Genomic DNA, 21,793 nt, shown 5'->3' on the forward strand with positions numbered 1-21,793 from the left:
AAGTAAAAGTGATCAGAGTTATATGTGGCATATAAGAGGATATTTGATCAATGAATCCAGCACTGCAACCCAAATGATTTGAAAAATGGCTTAAAATAGGTCACCCAGCATTTGAATTGCCATTATTTGGACAACAGGCCAAATGTTTCTGTAATATATAAAATGAAAAAGTGTGACTAAAGTAAACATTGGTCCTTTCGAGGATGAGGAGGATGGACAAGGCATTGATCATGTATTTTGTGCCAGTCTTCACAATGGAAGACACGACTAACATGCCAGTAATTGACAAAGAGATGAAGGTAGGTGAGGATCTGGAAATAATCATTATCACAAAAGTAGTAGTGTTGGCAAGCTAATGGAGCTTAGGGTAGGCAAGTCTCCTGCCCTTAATTGAATGCATCCCAGGGGATGAAGAGAGACAGCGGGAGAAAGAGCAAATGCACTTGTGGTCATTTTCCAAAATTCACTGGATTCTGGGGCAGTTCCAGCAGATTGGAAAACAACAAATGTGACGCCATTGTTGAAAAATGATAGTCAAAAGATGGAGATTATAGACTAGTTAGCTTAACTTCTGTAGTGGGGAAAATGCTTGAGTATTATCAAAGAAGAAACAGCAAGGCATCCAGATAGAAATTGTTCTGTTGTGCAGCCACAGCATGGGTTCATGAAGGGCAGGTCATGCTTAACTAATCTATTGGAAATCTATGAAGCCATTATGAGCATGGTGGACATGGACCCAGTAGATGTAGTGTATCTAGATTTCCAAAGGGCATTCGACAGCCACACGAAAGGCTGCTGCATAAGAATGCAGGTGCTATGGGCAATGTATTAGCATGGATAGAGGACTGGTTAACTAACAGGAAGCAAACAGTGGGGATAACTGAGTGCTTTTCTGATCGGCAAACAGTGACTAGTAGTGCGCATCAGGGATCAGTGTTGGAACCATAATTATTCACAATTTGCAGAGATGATTTGGAGTTGGGGACCATGTGTAGTGTAAAGTTTGCAGATGTCACTAAGATGAGTGGCAGAGGAAAGTATGCAGAGAATTGCAAAACTTTGCAAAGGGACATAGATTCTTTAAATAAGGGGACAAGGGTCTGGCAGATGGACTACAATGTTAATAAATATGGTTATATTTTAGTAGGAATAACAGTAAAAATGACTTATTTGAATGGTAAAAAGTTGCTGCATGCTGGGTGTCCCTGTGCATGAGTCATAGAAAGTTGGTCTGCAGGTGCAAAAGGTAATTAAGGCAGCAAAAGGAATTTTGTCTTTCATTGCTAAAGAGATTGAATTTAAAAGCAGGGAGGTTATGTTGCAACTGAACGGGGTGCTAGTGATGACAAACCTGGCCCACTGCATGTGGTTTTGGACTCCTTACTTGAGAAGGGATGTACTGACACTAGAGGGGGTGCAGAGGAAGTTCACTAGGTTGATTCTGGAATTGAGGGGGTTGGTTTGAGGAGAGACCAAGTAGACTTGGATTATATTCATTGGAATTTAGAAGAATTAGGGATCTTGTAGAAACATATAAAATTATGAAGGGAATAGATAGAAGTAGAGAGGATGTTTCCACTGGTGTGTGAAACTAGGACAGGAGGGCATAGCCTCAAAATTAAGGCAAGTAGATTTAGTATTAAATGGAAAAGGAACATCTTCACTCAAAGGGTTGTGAATCTATGGAATTCCCTGCCCAGTGAAGTAGTTGAGGCTTCCTCAGTGAAAGTTTTCAAGCCAAGATAAATACTTTGTTGAACAGTAAGGGAATTAAGGGTTATAGTGAGAGGGCGGGTAAGTAGAGGGAGGCCATGAAAAAAAAAGCCATGATCTTACCGAATGCCGAAGGGGGCACGAAGAGCCAGATGACCTCCTCCTGCTCCTATTTCTTATGTTTTATGTCAGCTTTTATGGAACAAAGTATTGATTTCTTCTTTCAGGTGACAAGTCCGTTGAGCATTTCCCTACTGGCCACTACAAGTCTCCCTTTTCGTCAGTGATTCAATGAAAGGCAGAAAAAGCAAGTTTCTACAAGCTTCGGCACTCTCCCATTTTCTAATTGGCAGCTAAGCTCTATAAAATGTGCAGATGAGAGAGTAAAATTATAAACATGGTTTTAGGAGTAATTGGTGAACTGCTTTAGTCATGGTTCACAATAATATTATGCAGAGTCTGATCTTCAAACAGCTTAGTTTATTTATAAGTAACGTTGATCCACCCTAAGCAACTCAAAAGATGTGATGAGAGATACTTCTCACTGTCAAGAAGTCAAAGGCATTGTATCATCGGAGAGCGAGCCTGGGTACCAAGTGGTTGAATGAGTTTGGTAGACACAAGGAATTCAAAAGTCATCAAATTTAATTAGAGTTTCTTTTTATTAATGTTGTTATGCAGATATAATTAAAAAACTGCTAAAATTGTACTGTGATTAATTTTAGTGTGGCACTATATAACAGGCTTTTACATGCATATCAGCAGTCAGAGTGAAAGAATAACACACACCATAAATAAATCACCATACAACAAAACTAATAGATTACACACCTGGAAGTATAAGCCCAATAACCAATTTGCAATGACTGATATATTAGGGGATATCAATATGCCTTTCAGAGGAAGTGGATAAAGTCATTCCATACATGTCTGAGTGATCACATCAGCATAAATCACATTGCCAAAGTGAATTGTCTCCATTGCCAATACAGCAACTAATTATGAAAACCACATCACAGCTTCCCCTTGCAAAAGCAGAATTGGACTTGATCCTAAACTAGAACAAAACAACTGAGAATGTTCATACCTTCAAAAAACTTTATATCAAGGCAATACACAGTGCTTATAGAATTGAGTTAGTTAGCAAGACCTATATAGCAGCAATTCTGTTTCATTCATTCATTTATTGGGATTGTATATATATTTATTCAACTTTCCCCAATTTTGCAAAATATTCTGCATGAAAGCAGTATTTTAAAACAGAATTAAATGCAATTTTGATGTTTTTAGCAAAAGTAAAATCAGGAATATCATGTTTCCAATTTGCATGCTGGAAATTACAAAATGATGCTATTGGCCATTAATTGAAATCACTACAAAAATCAACATGTTCAAGAGCAAATTTCAAGAGATGTTCCTTGCGGATAGCATAAAATCATTGCATGGCATTATCTAGTGAAGCAGATTTTGGAGTGGTGTACAACTTCTGTCTGGAGTCCCCCGTTAAGAGCTCAAGTGTCTCCATAGTAACTCAACAAGGAAAACAGCAACTCTCATACAGGGTATATGAGGGGCAACATGTCAGAATGGGCTACACTATGCACAGCTCAGTGATCTCAACTTTAGCAGTATTAATGAAGAGAAATTGGAGAGAGGCCAATTAGCTATAATTTTTCCACTTCTAATCCTTTTAACTGTTCTTTCCAAATAGGTGCCAACATTGGACCTTGGTCATTATTTTCCCTTGGAATTCTGATCAGCTCACTAAGTAAATAGGTCAGCAAATTCTTTACATTTCAAAGAACGTTTCTCTGTTTGCCTTTTACTGAGGGAGACACAATAGAGGTCTGAGATTGGGAAATGATTTTAATCACGTAGATGTCTCCACTAGTAGGGAGTTGGAGTGGAGGGGGAAAGAGACCAAAACACAGGCTTACAAATCTGTCACTGACAAATGCAATAAAAAATTCAGGAGGAACATCATCACCTGGATAAACAGAAGAGAAAGGAATAGAAAGGTATATTGAGAGGGTGAGAGAAAATTAACATGGAACATAAATACCAAAGACCAGGTAACTTGTTTTTTACGTTCTGCAATGAACTAAAAGTCAGTGTCCCCTTCCCCCCATTATTTCATATAGCAGAACAAGCTAAGGGAAGACATAATAAAGAATATAATATCTTTGAAGGTATTGATGAGACAACCAAAGAGAAAATAAAAACTTGTGCAACCATCTACGAGGCAAGTCAGGAGTTTGTTAGTAGCGTTGCCTGGATAGTGCACCTGCAACAACAATCCAGAAACCTGAAACCATGTAGGACAAAGCAACTCACTTGAGTGGTATCAGATCCACAAACATCCACTACCTATGTTTAGTGGCAATGTGTATCATTTATACGATGTATTGCTAAAATTTATCAAAGATTCTTAGACAGTACCTTCCACACCCCTGACCACCACCACCTGGAAGGACAAATACAGCATATACATGAGAACATCACCGTCTGCAAATTCCCCACCAAGCCACTCAGCATCCAGACTTGGAAATGTATCGCTGGGTCAGAATCCTGGAATACCCTTTTCTGACAGTATTGTGAATCTACCCACAGTACACAAACTGCAACAGTTCAAGGATGCAGCTCACCACTATCTAAGGGCAAGTAGGGATAGGCAATAAATGCTGGTCCAGCTAGCAACACCCACATCCCATGAATGAATTTTTAAAAAGGTCTTCAAGGGAAACAGTGTTAGTAACCAGAGGAGGTAGATCTAAACTCTTTGATAGAAGACCACGGGTGAGAGATTTTAGTTTGAATATTAATGATAACCTGGAAATGTCAAAGTGCAGAGGAAGATGATTCAATAACTCAAATGGAAGTTACATAAATGCTCAAAAATATTGCAGAACTAATAGGAGATTATGGATTGGGACCAATTAAATAGTTTTTCATGATGGGCTGAATGAATCATTCTAAACCAAATTCATGTGGGGTAATTGGGGGCAGGGGAGAGGTTGAGGAGGAGGAGGAAGAGAGAGTGAGTGAGTGTGAGAAAAAAGAGAGATGAAAGAAGGTAACGACACTCAGAACTAGAGGTCAGCACGTCTTTAATACCTTCACCTTTCTGCTTGTGAAACAATCTCTTCATATTAATTTTAATTGGTTCAATGTATTCCTGTGGGGTGGGAGCAGCAGCAAGAATGTTAAAGTGGAATATGAAATGCACATTGTAAAATGCTGCAAGAGCTAGAAAGAACAGAGACAAAAAAGCTACATTTTAGGATGCTGAATGTTGGTCAGAACAGAGACAACTCCGCTGCTCTTCCGTAGTACCGTAGTAATCCATCCAAGCAGCCATTGGTATTTTGGTTGAAGATCTCAGCTGAAAGATGGCATCTGACAGTGCAGTGCTCTTCAGCACTATACTAGACTCTCAGCCTTTATTTGTGGGCTAACACATTGAGAACAACTTGAACATGGAGTTTTGTGTTTCAGAAAAGGGGGTGCTACCCACTGAGCCAGAGCTGACATGCGATCTAAAGGAATAAGTAATGCATCACAAAAAACCTATAAAAAAGGACTAATAATAGAATAAGTGCCAGATGTATACAACATCTCTGACTGTTGACACCTGGCCTATATTATAATAATTGTACACTGAAACTCAAACAACCATTTCCAGCTACTGAGAATAGAAGCTGGCAACAGAACACACAATATCTTATATATATTTCACCTTTCAAGCTGACCGGCAACTGGCCCTAGTGGTAAACTACTCCTGGGATTTTGTCCGAGTGAATATCTAGTCTTCATAGGATTTTTAAGACCAAAGTTGATGGGATGAAGGGCTCAGCTGAAAAAAAATGAGGCACTTGAGAAATGATTTAGAGTGCAGTGATGAGAATATGTTAATGAACATACAAAAAACAGGTGCCTGGAAATTAATCAGGTTAAAGTTAAAAGGAAATAAAAAATCTCTGGGATCAAATACAAATAAGTTGTTTACAAGGGTTTTATCCTTGCCCAATTGCAACACATTCCACATATCCTAACATCAAATCCCTTTTCCCCACACAGTTGGGGGTAAAGGTGGTTCGTAAGGCTGAGACATTGTGTTATCACAAGCGTACAACTCTTGCATAGTGATCAGAATTAGGCAACTGGTTAGGATTCACCCATTCTTTACATGCTCCAAAATTCAATCTCTGTGTATCACTGCAATCAGACTGATTAGTCAAAACGCTCAGATCTCCTATCAGACAGTGCTTTCACCCAACATTGACCAATGTGCATTTGGGTTTAGATGAGTGGACCAGTAGTGGCTAGGCACTGTGCCAGCAGTGTTTTGCATCATGCAATTTGAAAAGGGGCACAGATCAAGGGAAATGTTCATAGGTGACCGGAATTAACAAGTAACTCATTGAAAGAGCTAGCAGAGGCACAATAGGCTGAATGGCCTCTAATGCTATATTATATGATTAACTGGAAGGCACAGCTGTGGCACCAATAAAATTACATCAATTAATGATATGTAACAGTAAAGTAAACAAAATCATACAAAATATTTTAGCACGACAACAGAAACAAGGGCTAATATGCCTTATGTACTCTTCCGAGCATGGTGCCTGTTGTTGGACGATCATGGACAAACTCAGGCTGTGTTCTTAGATTTTTCCTGCAAGGACATATACATCAGGGAATGTATATTGAGAAGAACTAGCCTTCAAAATCAAACAAAAAAAATCTTGGAAACAGTAGGGGGTATCGACACAAAGAAAGATCTGTCTAAACCTCACAGATTGGATTCTTCATCCAAAATGGACCGAATCTCAACCTTCCACTTGCAAGCAACAACTTTTACAAAATGTAAATATTATTCAGTCACAGCTCAATGGCAGGGCCAACATTTAACAACTTGGTGTGTACTTCATTTCATATGCCCAGCATTTGCACTTTGCCCCTTCTCCTCATTTGCATGTGTTATTGGTCCTTGAACAACTGTACACACATGACTCATAAACCAGAAGCACAGCTAAGAAGTTCAAAACTACAAAAACGCCACACTCTGGAACACTGCATAAGACTGGCTTTAAAACAACCTGTATTAAACCTCAGCTGACAATGTTATACATACATGCACACAAAATACCTTTTTGATCATAAAAATCTATTAGAAAACCTAAATTCAGTAGTGAATGGTACTTCTTGGGAGTGTTGTTGGTTGTTTGTAACATGAACACTAGCAAGAATCGGTTGGCCTAACTGGTCTGCTTCTTGTCGTAAAATTCTTTAGAAGAAAATGGCAGCTAAGTATTTCATAATTAACCATTTGATCCTAAGGGACAACCAATGCACATTCCTTTGGTGAGTGTTAGTATACTGCAAATCTCAAAAAATTCTACCCATTTTAAAAGTGAAAATGCTACTTATTGTAAACAGCAATAGAAAAGCACGGATGACCAGTCGGTCTGTGCGTAGAGAAATCTAAGATTATATTTTAGTTTGACTTACTTTAATGTAAATGCTTAACCTGTCAGTACTGTGTGAATAGCAGAATAATTCATTGGTGTTTTTCATTTCAGCTATATTAACAAAGAACATTCCTGGCTAGAAGCAAAAGAGAAACACATTGTGAAATACCTCTGTTGTGCCACAAAGTGAGCAGCACAGTCAGTCAATCTCATTCCCCTGACATCACCTCTGAGGAAGATGTTTTATTCAAAGTGTCTTTCCTGGCAGTGCCTTAAATAACCAGATTTTAAAAATATGAAACAATTGGTCCACCTCATTATCCAGTCCAGTTTTGATTGCTTGAGGAAGGTGAAGAGGAATTTCCCAAGAATATGTTTTCAGGAATATCTGTCCAGGTGATTGGATGTCTGAGAGGAGAGGTGTGAGAAAAATAGTGTTCAATCAAGAAACCTGTCCATCATGAGAGGGAGGCAGGCTTGATGGGCCAGTTCATCACCTCCTGCTCACCAATTCTATACTCTTTAATTCAACAACTGAGTGCTGTTACTTGCTAGAGGTGAGCAGTTGTAAAGGAGTACAATAGAAAGCTCAGGCAGGGAGTTTATATCCACATAAAATAAAAATAAAAATCATGCAGTCAGGAAATTGTGATCTCTAGACACGTAGTATGGCATAAAAGTAGTGTGGTCAGGTAAAGCAACTCCAGACAGTGCCTCTTGCAGTAGGCTCTACTTACCTTTTCATTTCAGAATCCTAGTAGGGGTGCCTTATATTCTTGTCAGAAACAAGGAAAGACAAAGGCAATAGTTGTAGTACTGATTTGGCACTCATGCAAATGTCAGTCTGAATAATAAGGCCTGTGAAGATAATTACTTAAAAACTTACATGCAAGCAGTCAACAGGCATGATGACAAATGTTCCGTAAAAAAATGTCTCTAGTATACAAACAGCGATTGTATGATTACAAACATTGAAATACCAAATGCCAATTGTTTAAAACATATCTAAACAGTACAATCAAATCAAACCATCCAAAAAACCCACTACTCCTAGTGAAAAAATATCTTACTTCAGCTGCATCCAACACTGAAATATTGCACAGGTCACTGAAGTTAGTCCCATTAATTAATAACCACAAATGTAAAGCACAAATGGCAATGTTTTTGTTATATCTGTTCAAATGACAATAGAATTTCATAATTCAATAAAATGCTTTTCTTAAAAAAAGGGTGATAGCAAATTCTCTTAAGTATTTTAAGCTTGATCTGGTGATTCTTGGTCCTGGTAACTGGGCTACTTTCTCACTTGAAGGAAGTGCTTTCACAGATTAAATCATACTGCATTCATGATTGCTTTCCTTTTAGATAATACGGTAGATCTGGCTGGATGCAGAAATGCTGCACAACTTGAGCACATTGATTTTCGGAATAAAACGTGAATAACTTGTAAACAAACCTAACATCTTCAATCTGATCCATACATAGCGACAGTAAATCAGACAAGTCAGTGGTCACATGTCCCATTTACAGACAGGCATCGTTCCACTTTTAAACTATCACAACCTTCAACCAATTTTGGGCCGAATGATTTGCTTTTCAAAGCCTCTGTACTATCTTAGTTGTTGACAGCCAAGTACTAGAGTGTCTGTAATTATACTCTACCTCTGAAGTGTCAGAATGTCCAAATTAAAAACCCTTACTGATCGCAACAGTTGCACAGACAGCACATATTATGAGACCGCTAGAGTTTTCCACAGCGGGCTCCAAGGCCTCTGCTCTTCTTGGTCCTCTGCTTGTTTGGCCGAAGGCTGATAACTGCTCCACCATTTATCATGTTGGAATTCTGGCCAGAGTGACTGCCGCCAGCTGTATTAAATACTCCTGGGAGAAGAGGGGAATTTCAGTGATTACATGATAATTTGCAGTTATAGTTAACAGCACTGCATGGCAGTTCTTACTGTCCCATTCATTTCACATTGAATCTAAAACTGTACTTGCACAGTCTTGCAGTAAAATTTATCTTCAGCCCCAAATTGATTCTTTTAAAAAAGAAACTGATGCAATGTATCCATCAACACAAAAAATGTCAGTCAGCTCTCCAGGAGAAAGCAGGTGGTGTTTCCTTGAACAATTGGGATGGGTGATAAACATTGGTCTAGTCAGCAATGGTCATATCCCGCAAACTAGTTCAAATTCAATATATTCAATGTTTCGCATTCCCACAAAAGGGATCTCTCTATCATGCTAATGGGAGCTAAACACCAACTTGCTTCCTGTGCCACTGCTTGACACAACAATTGCTGCTGCATGATATGTCAGAGGTCTACAATATTCTGGTAGTATTAATGAGACTGACAATCTGCCATGAAGTCTGAAGGGGACTACTGGCCCTGTGTGTCCCTGTTGCAGCCAGTTTTCAGAAGATTTCTACATGACAGGAAACGGATACAGAGAAAGTGAGGACTGCAGATCCTCGAGAGTCAGAGTCAAAAGATGTGGTGCTGGAAAAGCACAGCAGGTCAGGCAGCATCCAAGGGGAAGGACATTCGACGTTTTGGACACAAGGCATTCATCGAGAGTGTGAGGCCGTGAGGGGGACGGGGTAGATGAAGGTGGAGCTTGATGGTGATAGGTCAGAGCAGAGGGTGGAGCTGTTAGGTGGGAAGGAAGATGGACAGGTCCACTGGTTTAGACAAGCTGTGGCACAGAACCAAAACCATTTGCTTTCAATGATTACTTGCCAAGTTATACATCACTCAGGTAGGACTGCTGTCATAAAGATCCATCACAACCAGGGTTTCATTGGGTGGCACTCTTGCCTTAGAGTCAGATCATGGATTCAACCTCCACTTGAGATGAGATACAAACATAGGCTGACAATCCAGTACAACAGTGTGACAGCCACTGTACTGAAGTTTAGTCTATCAGATGAGATCTTAAACCAAGGCCTCATCTACAATGTTCCCTTGAAGCAGAATAGGGACACATCCAGGTGGCTGTCTCCAGTGTATTTGACTGTGCTGTACATAAGCAGGTCACACTCAGACAATGAAAATCACAGAATGCTGTCCTTTATCCTCTTGCTATAATGTGCAAGAGCACAGAGCAATTGTTTTTCTTTCGTAGTGAGTTAAAATTTAGAAATCTTGGAGATAGTACAAAATTGATTAACTTGGCTACACAAGGGGAGAAGATTGGTAATTGTGTCAGCTGGGATACGCTCAATGGCATCTGACCTCTGAGTCACAAGCTTATGCGATCCAATCCAGAAACTATGGCATTGGTGTGTACAGAATCTTACTATAAGCAAATTGGCTTTTTAAAAAAAATGTCATATTAGTGATTATGTTTCAATAGGTACTTCATTGTGAAGTGCTATAGGACATGCTGAGCATCTGCAAGATGGTAACCAAATTCAAATCACCCTTTATTGCTCAAGATAAACCATTCACACCTGACAGTGAACAACCATGCCACAAAGTGAAGAGGTGGGACTTGTTCCTAGAGAAACAGTTAAGGTGAACTACAGAGATTTGTAGGGAATAAGGGGATCGCAAAGAGAAAAGACAAGCAAGCCACTGAATAGGTCAAAGATCAACAAAATGCCATGGTGCAGGAGGGAGTTCGTGGGAGAGAAAAATGTGGGTTAGCTATTTCCTGGGGGTACAGTTTTCATCATAGGAAACTGCCACAAGAAACTGGAGTGTTTTGTATCGAATCCTGACAATCAATATCAAGAGCAGACTTCCATCCCTAGACTTGAGTTTGTTTTCTACATAAAATACTTTTGTCTCATTTCCTGCAGCATCTGGCTTCTTTTCAACTCTGAAGCGTTTTGACAGCACAAATGAACAAGGCATTCAAGGCTTTCAGGTTTTATATACTCAACTCAGGAATATCTGTATGGATTAATGAGGTACAAATTACCTATGCGATTGCTTGTCACATGTACTTGTTCCTGTTCTTCAGTAGTATGCTGTTTGAGTCGCTGAAGATACTTCTCAGCCAGATACTTGAAAACTGTGGACACAAAATAACTTGAACTTTGCTCTTCCCACCATTGTGTACATTTCCTCAAGTCACTATTGAATACACTGTGTCTATTGTGACAATGAAAGCACTTCAACTAATGACATTGAAACAATATCTGTTTCAACAAACGTTAAAATGTAATTAGTTTCAATAACAGATTATTTCTGCAGATTTCAATATACCTGAAACAAATCTTCTCACACTGAAAAATAGCTACTCTCAATGAATGGCAACAAAACATCAGTGGGAACAGATACACATTTCAAAGAGGGTCAATGCCATTCATCCCATTATCTCTAACCTTCTTCTCTGATGCTCTGTTAATAACAGAGCTGAAAAATGGGTTGGGTTTTAGCAACAGTGGATAAAACTCTCCACTTGGCCACAACTCCCCAATCACTGTTCAATTCAAGAGCGGATGTAATCCATTTTGATATTCCCTTCTCTCGGATTTTCCAGGTACTGAACCAATCCAGTAAACGTGTCCCAGACCACTGACACCCAAAACAACCATGTATCCCTCATGAAATAGTCAATAAATCTGTACAAACAAAGTCAGTAAATAAGCTGCAACACTGTCCATACAAAAACAAAATTGGGAGGACCACAATTAATACCCATTAAATAATGAGACACATTTGCAGGTTAACAGGCAAGGAACACAGAGTTGGATTGACTAACTCTTACACAGAGAGGCACAGGTCCAATGGACTGTTTCTGTGCTGTATGATTTTATGCTGCCAACAAATATTATGTAAAACAATATGCAACAAGAAAGGTCCCCAAAACAATTTGAATCAAGGTGGCAAATTTCTGGAATTGAAGACATCAAATAAATAACTTTTTTAGCTAAATACTGCAGGCCTGTTGGCATTTCAGAAATGTCACCTGTGCTTCGCACAAAACAAGATATAGCTATAGGTTGCCTGGTCACATTTAACATTCAATCACTGATTAGTTCTGGGGTGGTTAAGGTGAGAAGTTGCTTTAATGTCTCGAACATTAATTGTTACAAATCGCACTCCTCGGGAGACAGAATTAATGTGGGAGACAAACTGATCAATAAGTAGCAGAACAGGAGAGCTAAGTATTTTTGTTTTAATAATGATTAAGATAAACATTGTTTCTTTGATTTTGACAGTACACTGTGCACAAAATTTGAACCACTGGTTTGAAGCGAGCTTCCATGTTTAACATGTGGCATCATGCAATTTTCTTCTGAATGAAGAGACGCATGGCATCAACCCATAGTTCAACAATGGTAGTCTAATTAGTAAAGTTAGGCCACATGAGATTCAGGGTGAGCTTTGCCAATTAGGTACACAATTGGCCTAATGGCAGGAGACAGCGGTGGAGGAGGTTTACTTTTTGGACTGGAAGTCTGTCACTTTTGGTGTTCCACAGGGATTAGTTCAGAGTCCTCTTGTGTTTGTCATTTATATTAATGATTTGGATGACAATATAGAAGGCATGGTAATTAAGTTTGTGGACGACACCAAAATTGATGGCATAGTAGAGTGAAGAAGGTTTTCTAAGATTACAAAGGGATCTCAATGAAATGGGTCAATGGGCTGAAATATAGCAGATGGAGATCAATCTGGATAAATGCAAGGTATTGCATTTGGGTACAAACAAACAAAGGTGGGGCGTTTGCAATTAATGGGAGGGCCTTGGGTAATGTTGTAGAACAGAAGGACCTAGGGGTTCAGGTACATAATTCTTTAAAGTTTGCTTCATATATAGACAAGGTGATTAAAAGGCATTTGATACACTTCCCTTCATTGCTCAGTCCTTTAAGTGTAAGAGTTGGGAATGCATACTGAGGTTGTACACAACATTGGTGAGGCCTCTTCTGGAATACGGAGTCAAGTTCTGGTCGCGCAGTTATAGGAAGCACATTATTAATCTGGAGAGAGTTCAAAAGAGATTTACTAGGATGTTGCTGGGTGTGGAAGGTTTGAGTTAAAAAGAAAGTCTGGATGGGCTGGGACTCATTTCACAGGAGTGTAGGAGGTTAAGAGTGACCTTATAATTTTTATAAGGAGTATAGATTAGGTAAATGGTGGTGGTCTTTTCCCTAGGATGGGGGATTTCAAGGTTAGAGGTCACATTTTTAAGGAGACACATTTATAAAAGACATGAGAGGCAATTTTATTTTTACAAAGAATGATTAGTGTATGGAATGAACTTCTAGAAGAAGTGGTGGATGTGGATACTATTACAACGTTTAAAAGAAATTTGGATAAGTACATGATTAAGAAAGGTTTGGAAGTTATGGACCAGGAGCAGGCAGGTCGGACTACTATAGTTTCGGAATATGTTCAGCATGGACTGGTTGGACCGAAGGGTCCGTTTCCATGCTGTACAATTCTAAGTATCTCAAAATTACACATAGTTTTTGCAAATGTATCCAAACAATGAAATCTACAAACATGTGAACAACTATCCCGACCTTTTTGTGAGAAAAGATGGGCACTGAATTATTGCTATTAAGATGGATGCGATTATACTTTTAGTCTTTCAAAATTAAATGTGTTGAGTATAAATAGCTTGATTTATTCCCTTTTATCTTTTCTTTTGCATAATAAACTGTTTACTTTTAAAACCAAATATAGACTATTGTATGCTTGCATTTCAGCAAAGGCCACCTTATTATAAAAGAAAATCAAAAACAAAACATGACTTATCAAGCCAGATTTCAGTCTAGGATCTAGTGTCAACATTAGCTGGGATCATAACAGTATCGCCTAACCATTTGGACTGCACTGGAACCCTCAATGCCTATGAGTCAAAGGCAATACACTCTCACTGTTCAACTCAAACTCCAGAGAATGACGTTAATAGGTTTTACAGCGTCTACTATGGTAAACTATAACAGTTTTTACACTTACATAGCACTTTGGAGTTTTTATTCAGATTCAAGGTGCTTCACAGGACTGTTATCTGATGCCAAGCCAATAAAAGACACACTTGGACAACTTGGTCAAAGATCTAACTTCATAAAGCTTTAATGGAGGAAAGTAGATCGGGGCAACTGACAGAATTAAGAATTCCTGAACCTAGGGTCTAGACTGCAGGCATGGCTATCAATGGAGGGACGCCGTTTCCAGGGGAGAGGGAGCGCGAGAGGGAGCGCGAGAGGGAGCGCGAGAGGGAGCGCGAGAGGGAGCGCGAGAGGGAGAAGAGCTCCTGTGGAAGGATGTGAACATAACAGTTAGAATGGAGAGGAGATTCTTTAACACAGGCTAATGGTTGGACAGCTTCAATATCACCAAGGCTATTATCTTTAATGACAACTAATTATACATATTAAAGTTATGAACAAAATACAAAATTAGACAGGCATCATTCACTCAGTAGGCTCACCTTCATTGACATTGAGATCCTCCTTCACAGAAGCTCGATAAAACCGAAGCTTCAGCTTTTTAGCTAGGGCTTCTGCTTCTTCGCTATATTTCAAAACCAAAGGAAATACAAAGATTAGCGTTGCCCTTTGCAAAGAAACAGCTTAGCAATTTGGAGTACCAGTTACCACAGTCCTACATCAATGCACAATGTTTTACAGTGATTCTGTAAATTTGTTAACAAAAGCAATCCTCCTTCTTCCTCCACACATTTTCCTCTGCACAGGTTGCTGATGTTAACAAGCACTGCTCACATAAATGGTGGTGGAGATCTTAACTATTTTTTCCCACCACCACCCAAACATGCAGTTGAAATTGGGGATCAATTGAAAGTTATGAAGCTGAGGTAGATAGATTTATTTTAGATATGAAGAGTTACAAAAACAGCTTACACACAGGAACAGCCACTTTCTCACTGAACAGTGGAACGAAGAGGCTGATTGATCTATTCATGTCAGTAGCCTGTGTTTCTCATGGCTAATCCACCGAGCCTGCACATCCCTGGACACTATGGACAATTAAACAACCCAGTAATCAGGACTATGAATGTAGAGTTGGGAGTTGTGCAAAGGGAGATTGCAGGACTGGCACCGACGCAAGAACTAGACCCTGAGACCCACAAAAACTATTAAAGGTAAGCTATAGGACGGGCTTGAAAATAAAGTGGTCAGCAGCAGGGAGAAGAGTCTTGAAAGCATGAAAAGAGTGCTAATGTAGCAGGTCCCATGTTTCCCTGGAAGCCAACAGATGCAGCATAGTGTTGGAGTTAGGACTCAGGACATGCCCCAGGAACTGTCTCAAAGTTGTGGGAGTTTGGAAGAAACTTATGGGTTATCAATAATTCTGCAGCCAAGAAAGGGAGCAACGTAAGCCTACAAACATTATTTGCTTGGCCCTGTTGAGAAAAACTGGAGCTTGGAGAAAATTGGTAGTACCAGCTTAGCAAAGCAAGTTGACTGTGGAAAAGCTTGATTTGTTCACATGAGGTTGTGTTGGAGGGTAGTATCAAGAACCCATGCTTGTGTAGCATCAGGAGTGGACAGCTAATAACCAGAATGTGAGCAATCACTGAAGTAGTCCATGATGGAGCAAGCTTTGAAGGAGTTTTAAAGCCAGATCTTTGAAGTTGAAGAATTAGAATCCCTTGTAAAAGTTTAATGGGATTTTAAGAACCACAATCTCACTGAGGTCTGCGGAGAGATTTGTGGTATCCTTTTTGACCTTATTTTCTGTTTGAGGTGCCTCAAGGAGTTGCTAAACAAACAGTTTGTCCAGCAGCCAAATTTACCTCAAATTAATTCTGGAAGTGAGATTAACACTTTTATTTATATTTTATTAAAAAATAAAATAGTATTGATGCTGGAAATTTGAAAGAAATTTGCTGGAGAAACTCAACAGGTCTGGCAATATCTGTGTGGATAAAAACAGTTAATGGTTCCATGTCTGATATTTTTCCTTCAGAACAGTTATGTATGTTGTAAATTGTTTTAATCGTCTAACTTTGCATGGTAACATTTATTTTGATACTTCAAAACTGAGGAATCTTGCGGCTTTATTCTTAGTAGGTACCGAGGATCTCAAACTTTATCTACTTTAAACAAAAAGCTTATTGGCTTCTAGCCAGGCTATTAATAAAGCTGGCAGTCTTAAAGATCATAATACTCAGTGCACCGATGCCTATTTACATCTTTAATCAAAATGATCTTTGTTAGTCTGCAATTTTTTTCTCTCTACCATCTTACATTGTTCTGCTATTCTCCTGTTAGATGTTGAATTCACATAGGTTCCTATTGCAAAGAATCAATGGTCTTCCACAATATACTTAGCAAGGCATTTAGTAATCCCTTCTGCTCTCCTGAGATTTGATCCACCGCCGTTGAAACTCCTATCTTTCCCTTGTATGTGTGTATTGTAAAATGAGCAAACATGAGAATGGAATTCTGTTCAGTGAAACCTGTCACAAAAGCCAAATGAAATTTCTTTTCTGCTGTGTTCGCCAGATGGCTTAAAACAGCACTTTCCACTGTTCGCTGATCTAAAATTCCCCCATAACGAAAACAATTCATAAATCAGGATCAAGACTCTCATCTCCAACTATTATAGTCTTCCCAGTTTTAAAATTGCATGCAAATTTGTCTGAGTTTGATTGAGTCTTTGAATATTCGTAAGGCAGAGGTATAAATTCTTGATAAGCAAGGATAAAAGGTTATCAGGCTTAGGCAAGAATATGGATTAGAAGTTATAATCAGACCAACCATGGTATTACAAAATTGCAGAGTAGACTTGAGGCTGAAAAGCCAGCTCCTGTTCCTTATTTGTTTCTGACTTGAATTTCAACCTCTGCACCTGGATCAGTAAAGTTTTAAGAAGGGACTGTTTAAAAACTGCATTTAAACTTTTAACTGAAGCAGTTGAAAGCCAAATCATTTTTTCCCATTGGATGTGGGCAAGGCCAGCATTTGTTGCACATTGCTGATTACCCTTGAACTGAATGGCCTTTATTACAGTGGGTCTGGAGGTATATGCAGACCAATCATGTAAGGATGGTACATTTCTTTCCCCTGAAGGAATTAGTTGAACCAGATTAGTTTTTACATTATAATGATAGGTTCATGCATCATTGGTCATGGTGAGACTGGAACCCACATCCCTAGAGCATTAGCCTAGCTTGTAAGTCTTGTGACATTATCACTTACCATTGTCTCCCTTCAAAGTAGGAATCCCACATGATAGATGAAAAACATTCTATGAGCGAGCAGAATTCTGTGTGTATAGGTGTAAATGACACATTTCATCATAACCTGCAATTCTGCATAATTTTATTTTCCCCTTCACCTTTCAAAGGCCACTTTCCAACACTGCTAGCCTCAAGTTCCCATCTCTGCAGAAATGCTGTCATGGATTTCCTCCAATGCTGGCCTTTTGAATTTTGAAAATTTTCTTCAATTCCAGCACCAATACCTGCACCTATAAGCTATCTTGCACCTGAGATCTAGAATTCCCTCCCTCAACCTCTCCATCACACTTTCATCTTTTAAGAGGTTCATTAAAACCACTTTGGGTAAGGTCAGTGCCAAATCTTGAGAAGTGGCTTTGGTCATTTTATGTTAAAAGTGCTACATAAACACAACTTTAAGTTCTTTAGTTATTGAGGAGTCTGAAATATAACTATACAAGCAAATCAGTCAACCTAAGTTAAATAAATCTATTTTAGACATACTTTTTAAGTACAGTTTCGTCCAGGAGGTCTATTTTGTTCTGTACCAGGACTGTAGGGATGTCTCCGACTTCAGCTTCAACCTTCTCTTTCCAGCTTGGTATAGCCTCATAGGAATCTCTGTCTGTTGTGGAAAACACCAGCACACACGCCTGAGCACCTGTGATAAGGCACAAAAATTTCTGAATTAAAATAGCAACTATCACTTTCCTCCTGAACATTTTAACAAACAAAAATTGCTGGAGAAGCTCTTTTCTCTCCACAGATATGCCAGACCAGCTCAGTTAACATTATGAATCCAGTGACCCTTCTTCAGACGTTCACTGGACTTGAAACATTAATGCTGCTTTCCTTGATTCTGGCAGACCAGCTGAGTTTTTCCAACAGTTTGGTTATTTCACATCTTTAGCATCTGCAGATCTTTTGTTTTATTATAGCCACTGCGATACATAACGTTATTGTTATGCACTGGCATATTTCAGTACAAAAACAACCACTTAAAACCAGAATAAGACCTATGTTGGTGAAAAATACACAACCTGTTCCATTTATCTTCAAGAAATCCTCCAAACAGTGATATGATTAGAATACTTACAGTGTGGAAACAGGCTGTTCGGCCCAACAAGTCCACACCGACCCTCCGAAGAGCAACCCACCCAGACCCATTCCCCTACATGTATCCCTTCACTTAACACTATGGGCAATTTAGCACGGGGAGAATGTGCAAACTCCACACAGACACTTGCCTGAGGCGGGAATTGAACCCGGGTCTCTGGCACTGTGAGGCAGCAGTGCTAACAACTGTGCCACCGTGCCGCCCGTAAAATATAGAAGAGAGTCACCAAATAACTTTTCTGGCAAATCTTTCTTGACCATGGTGTAATGGTTGTTAATCTCAGCTCAGAAATGGGGTTTACTCCGCATATATCAGTGCTGAAAATTTCTTGAGACTATAGCAAAAGGCCAACTAAGTGTCATTCCTTTGATTGCTGGGAATGCAAGATAGTGGAATTAAAACACCCATTTGCCAAAGTTAGCCTAAGAAGCAATGTTCAGATATCGAAATGATTTGTTATTTGTTTGCTATTTTTCTGGCTTTTAGTGTTTTTTGGCACGGTGTTAGTGAATCTGCGCAGTTGTTAGCATGCAACAGATTAATTATTAGTCTTCATGATCAGAATGATATATTGTTAATCTGTCTGTATTAAAGATGTGCAACTTGCAATTTCACATTGCATATTTATAGAATGCCCTTTTGAATCTTCCATTTAGGTTAAATCAGAAAACATTTAGTTTCACCCAGGATTCTGTAACAGGTTTGAATACCTAAATCAGAAGACAAACGAGCAGAGATTCACTAGATTACCTCTATAGTAGGCTTTTGTAATAGCATCAAACTCCTCTTGCCCTGCTGTATCCCACAACATTAATCTGACGTCTTCATCATTAACTCTGAAAGGTAAATGCAAAACTTCAGATCAAATCATGTGCCTTGGAAACGCTTAATTTGTGACTGCTGTACTGTACATTTAATCCAGCATTTATTGTGCTTAATTACAGACAGCTTACTACATTTACTCAGTTTAGAGCTAAACCACAGCTGTTCAGCATCAACCAGAACAGTTATCACAGAGACTGGTATTTTACGACTGCCTATCATTTGCTTCAATGTTATCGTGGCTGCTTGTTATAGTGGCCGCTTTCAAAAGATAATACATAAAGAACTCATGCTTAAATCACACTTAGAGTAATTACCGGCAAGTGGAACATTTCTATTTAATTAGTAGCTGATGCTTTATTATAGGGTTGTTTGTGAAATGCAATTTGCTCACGTCAACCATTTTATTGCATCTCTTCTAAAGATCTCTGTGTAAATTGTTCTTTTGCTCAGAGGGTAGGTAAAAATAAACTCTGCCAACTGCTGGCAGATGTATAAATGAACCCAAGTGAATAATTCTTCAACTTTCTCTCCAACAATTCAGGTGAGAAACTTCCACCTACAATGTAACATTTTGAAACTTGTAACACTATCATTGCTAACTAAACATTTTACTACTCATCAATTAAGTTCAGTTACAAACATGACTTTGTAGACTGTAGGTTGAAGTCACACCCCTGACCTCAAACATCTCATCTAGGCTGATGTAGTACTGAAGTAATGCTGTACTGTCAGAGAACCTGCCTTTCAGATCAGGTATTAAACAAACCAAGGCTCAAGTCAAGTTTAAAAATTCTGCAAAGGCACTGCTCACAATGCAAATGAGTTCTTCAGAGCCCAAGGTCACAGTTTTTCCTAAACTAAACCAAAAAAAGCTAGTCAATAATTTCATTCAATGTGATGGGATCTTGCTGTGTACAAACTATTGACCAATTTTCCCCACACAATAGCTTTGAAAATATTTTAAATAATGAGAAGCACTTTTGACTATTCCAATGATTATGAAAAAAATAATTTTTAAAATAAGTCAAAATATGAATTTATTGGAAGTTGTAGTGTTTCATACATTTATATGTTTAGAAAGCATTGTATTGTATATCAATTCTGAGACAGATGATATTTTAGTATTGTTATCCTCAGCAAATCAAATGGATTTCTAAGTCAGTTATATCACAAACTGTGCGCACTTGTAAAGTACCCCTCTGATCTAATAAATCATTTTAGCACCAAGCAAATCAGTGTCCCTTCTTCTAAAACACTGCGATATTCACACCCATCCTTCCTTGAGAAAGGTGTTCCCTTCATTTCCTGGAGGAACAGTGTTAACTGCCTGCCACAATGCTGCCATTTCTATACTGGGGCCCAATATCCATCAGAAACAAAGAATAGATTTGCTGAAATAATAACACGTCAGTTGCTCAGGCAAGAGGAAGGAGGTCATCCTTTAAGTATGAATTTAAATTGAAGATTCAAAGGGAAGCAAAACTACTGACTGACACCAACTTTCAGAAACTGCTGGGGTTTTTCTGGGTATTTAAAGTTTTGCATGTTTTCTAGACAGATTTTTTTTCCCCCCAGTTTCCCTACATCACATCTGTCCTGAAATATTATTCTATTCTTTCCAAAGATTTTTTTTTCCCCTTTTCCCTTCTGTATCAAAAGCATCCACCTGATCTCGCAGCATGTTGTTCTACAGTCACGGTCCATCCTCAATTATCTGGGCTACACTGAATGCCATGTCTAAGTCTCAATAGGTAAGTGTTGGTAGATTATTTAGTTGGGGAACCAAGTCCACACGAGGTCTTGCTCTGAAAAGTCATAGTGTACTTGAAATGTTTATGGTTTCCCTTTCCACAAATGCTGTCAGTCTCTTGTTTCTTCAGCATTTTCTGTGTCTGTTTAAGATTTCCATCATCTGTAGTATTGTGCTTTTATTCGCTATCTTGCTCTCACCGGATTGTGTCCACATCCAGCAACAGGGCCAAATGGCTCATCAGTCTGCAGGAACCTGGACACCTTCCCCTTTCCTAACACAGGGGTGCCTAAGCCAGTTAACTTACAAACAAAGCAACTCTCTAATTCCCCAGCTGTTCGCTACCTTAACCAGTCACACCACTGACAGAATGTTCAAGGTAACGGGTAAAAGAGCTAGAGAAAAGGGGGAAACCTTTTTCACTGAGTTATGATGGTCAGGAATGTAATGCTATGCCTAAGATTCAGTAAAGACGCTCAAAAAGGAACTAAATATCTGCCTCAAGTGGAACAAGCTACAAGGCTATGGGAAAGAGGGGGATAGTCTACAGGCATCCCTCTCTGCTTTAAAATTCCAATAAATCAAGGTAAACCAATTACAGCAATGATGAACTGTATTAAAATGAATGGCCACAGCACGTGTTTTGCCACTGGTACCCAGTGCTGACATGGAATGGCGTATTTAATTCCGAATGCCTTTCAATCTGCATTTTATTAATTGCTAATATTGATTTTTCTTTCCCATGATTCTATTGCCAAATTCCTC

At 39.0% G+C, this 21,793-nt stretch overlaps 1 protein-coding gene across 3 annotated transcripts in view; it reads right to left on the bottom strand.

The window, feature by feature from the left end:
* Positions 1–2,342: 2,342 nt before the first annotated feature.
* Positions 2,343–21,793, bottom strand: part of rab23 (RAB23, member RAS oncogene family) — a 32,186-nt gene continuing 12,735 nt past the window's right edge. For all 3 annotated transcript variants that reach the window (XM_043681381.1, XM_043681400.1, XM_043681390.1), the window contains exons 3-7: positions 19,204–19,289; positions 17,841–17,997; positions 14,583–14,665; positions 11,112–11,204; positions 2,343–9,065 (exon numbers count right to left, since the gene is read on the bottom strand). In XM_043681381.1, the coding sequence (XP_043537316.1) occupies positions 8,926–9,065; positions 11,112–11,204; positions 14,583–14,665; positions 17,841–17,997; positions 19,204–19,289 (559 nt within the window). In that variant the 3' untranslated portion in view covers positions 2,343–8,925. The remainder of the gene's footprint in view (positions 9,066–11,111; positions 11,205–14,582; positions 14,666–17,840; positions 17,998–19,203; positions 19,290–21,793) is intronic.

This window comes from Chiloscyllium plagiosum, chromosome 3 (assembly GCF_004010195.1).
Source record: "Chiloscyllium plagiosum isolate BGI_BamShark_2017 chromosome 3, ASM401019v2, whole genome shotgun sequence".
Taxonomy (NCBI): Eukaryota; Metazoa; Chordata; class Chondrichthyes; order Orectolobiformes; family Hemiscylliidae; genus Chiloscyllium; species Chiloscyllium plagiosum.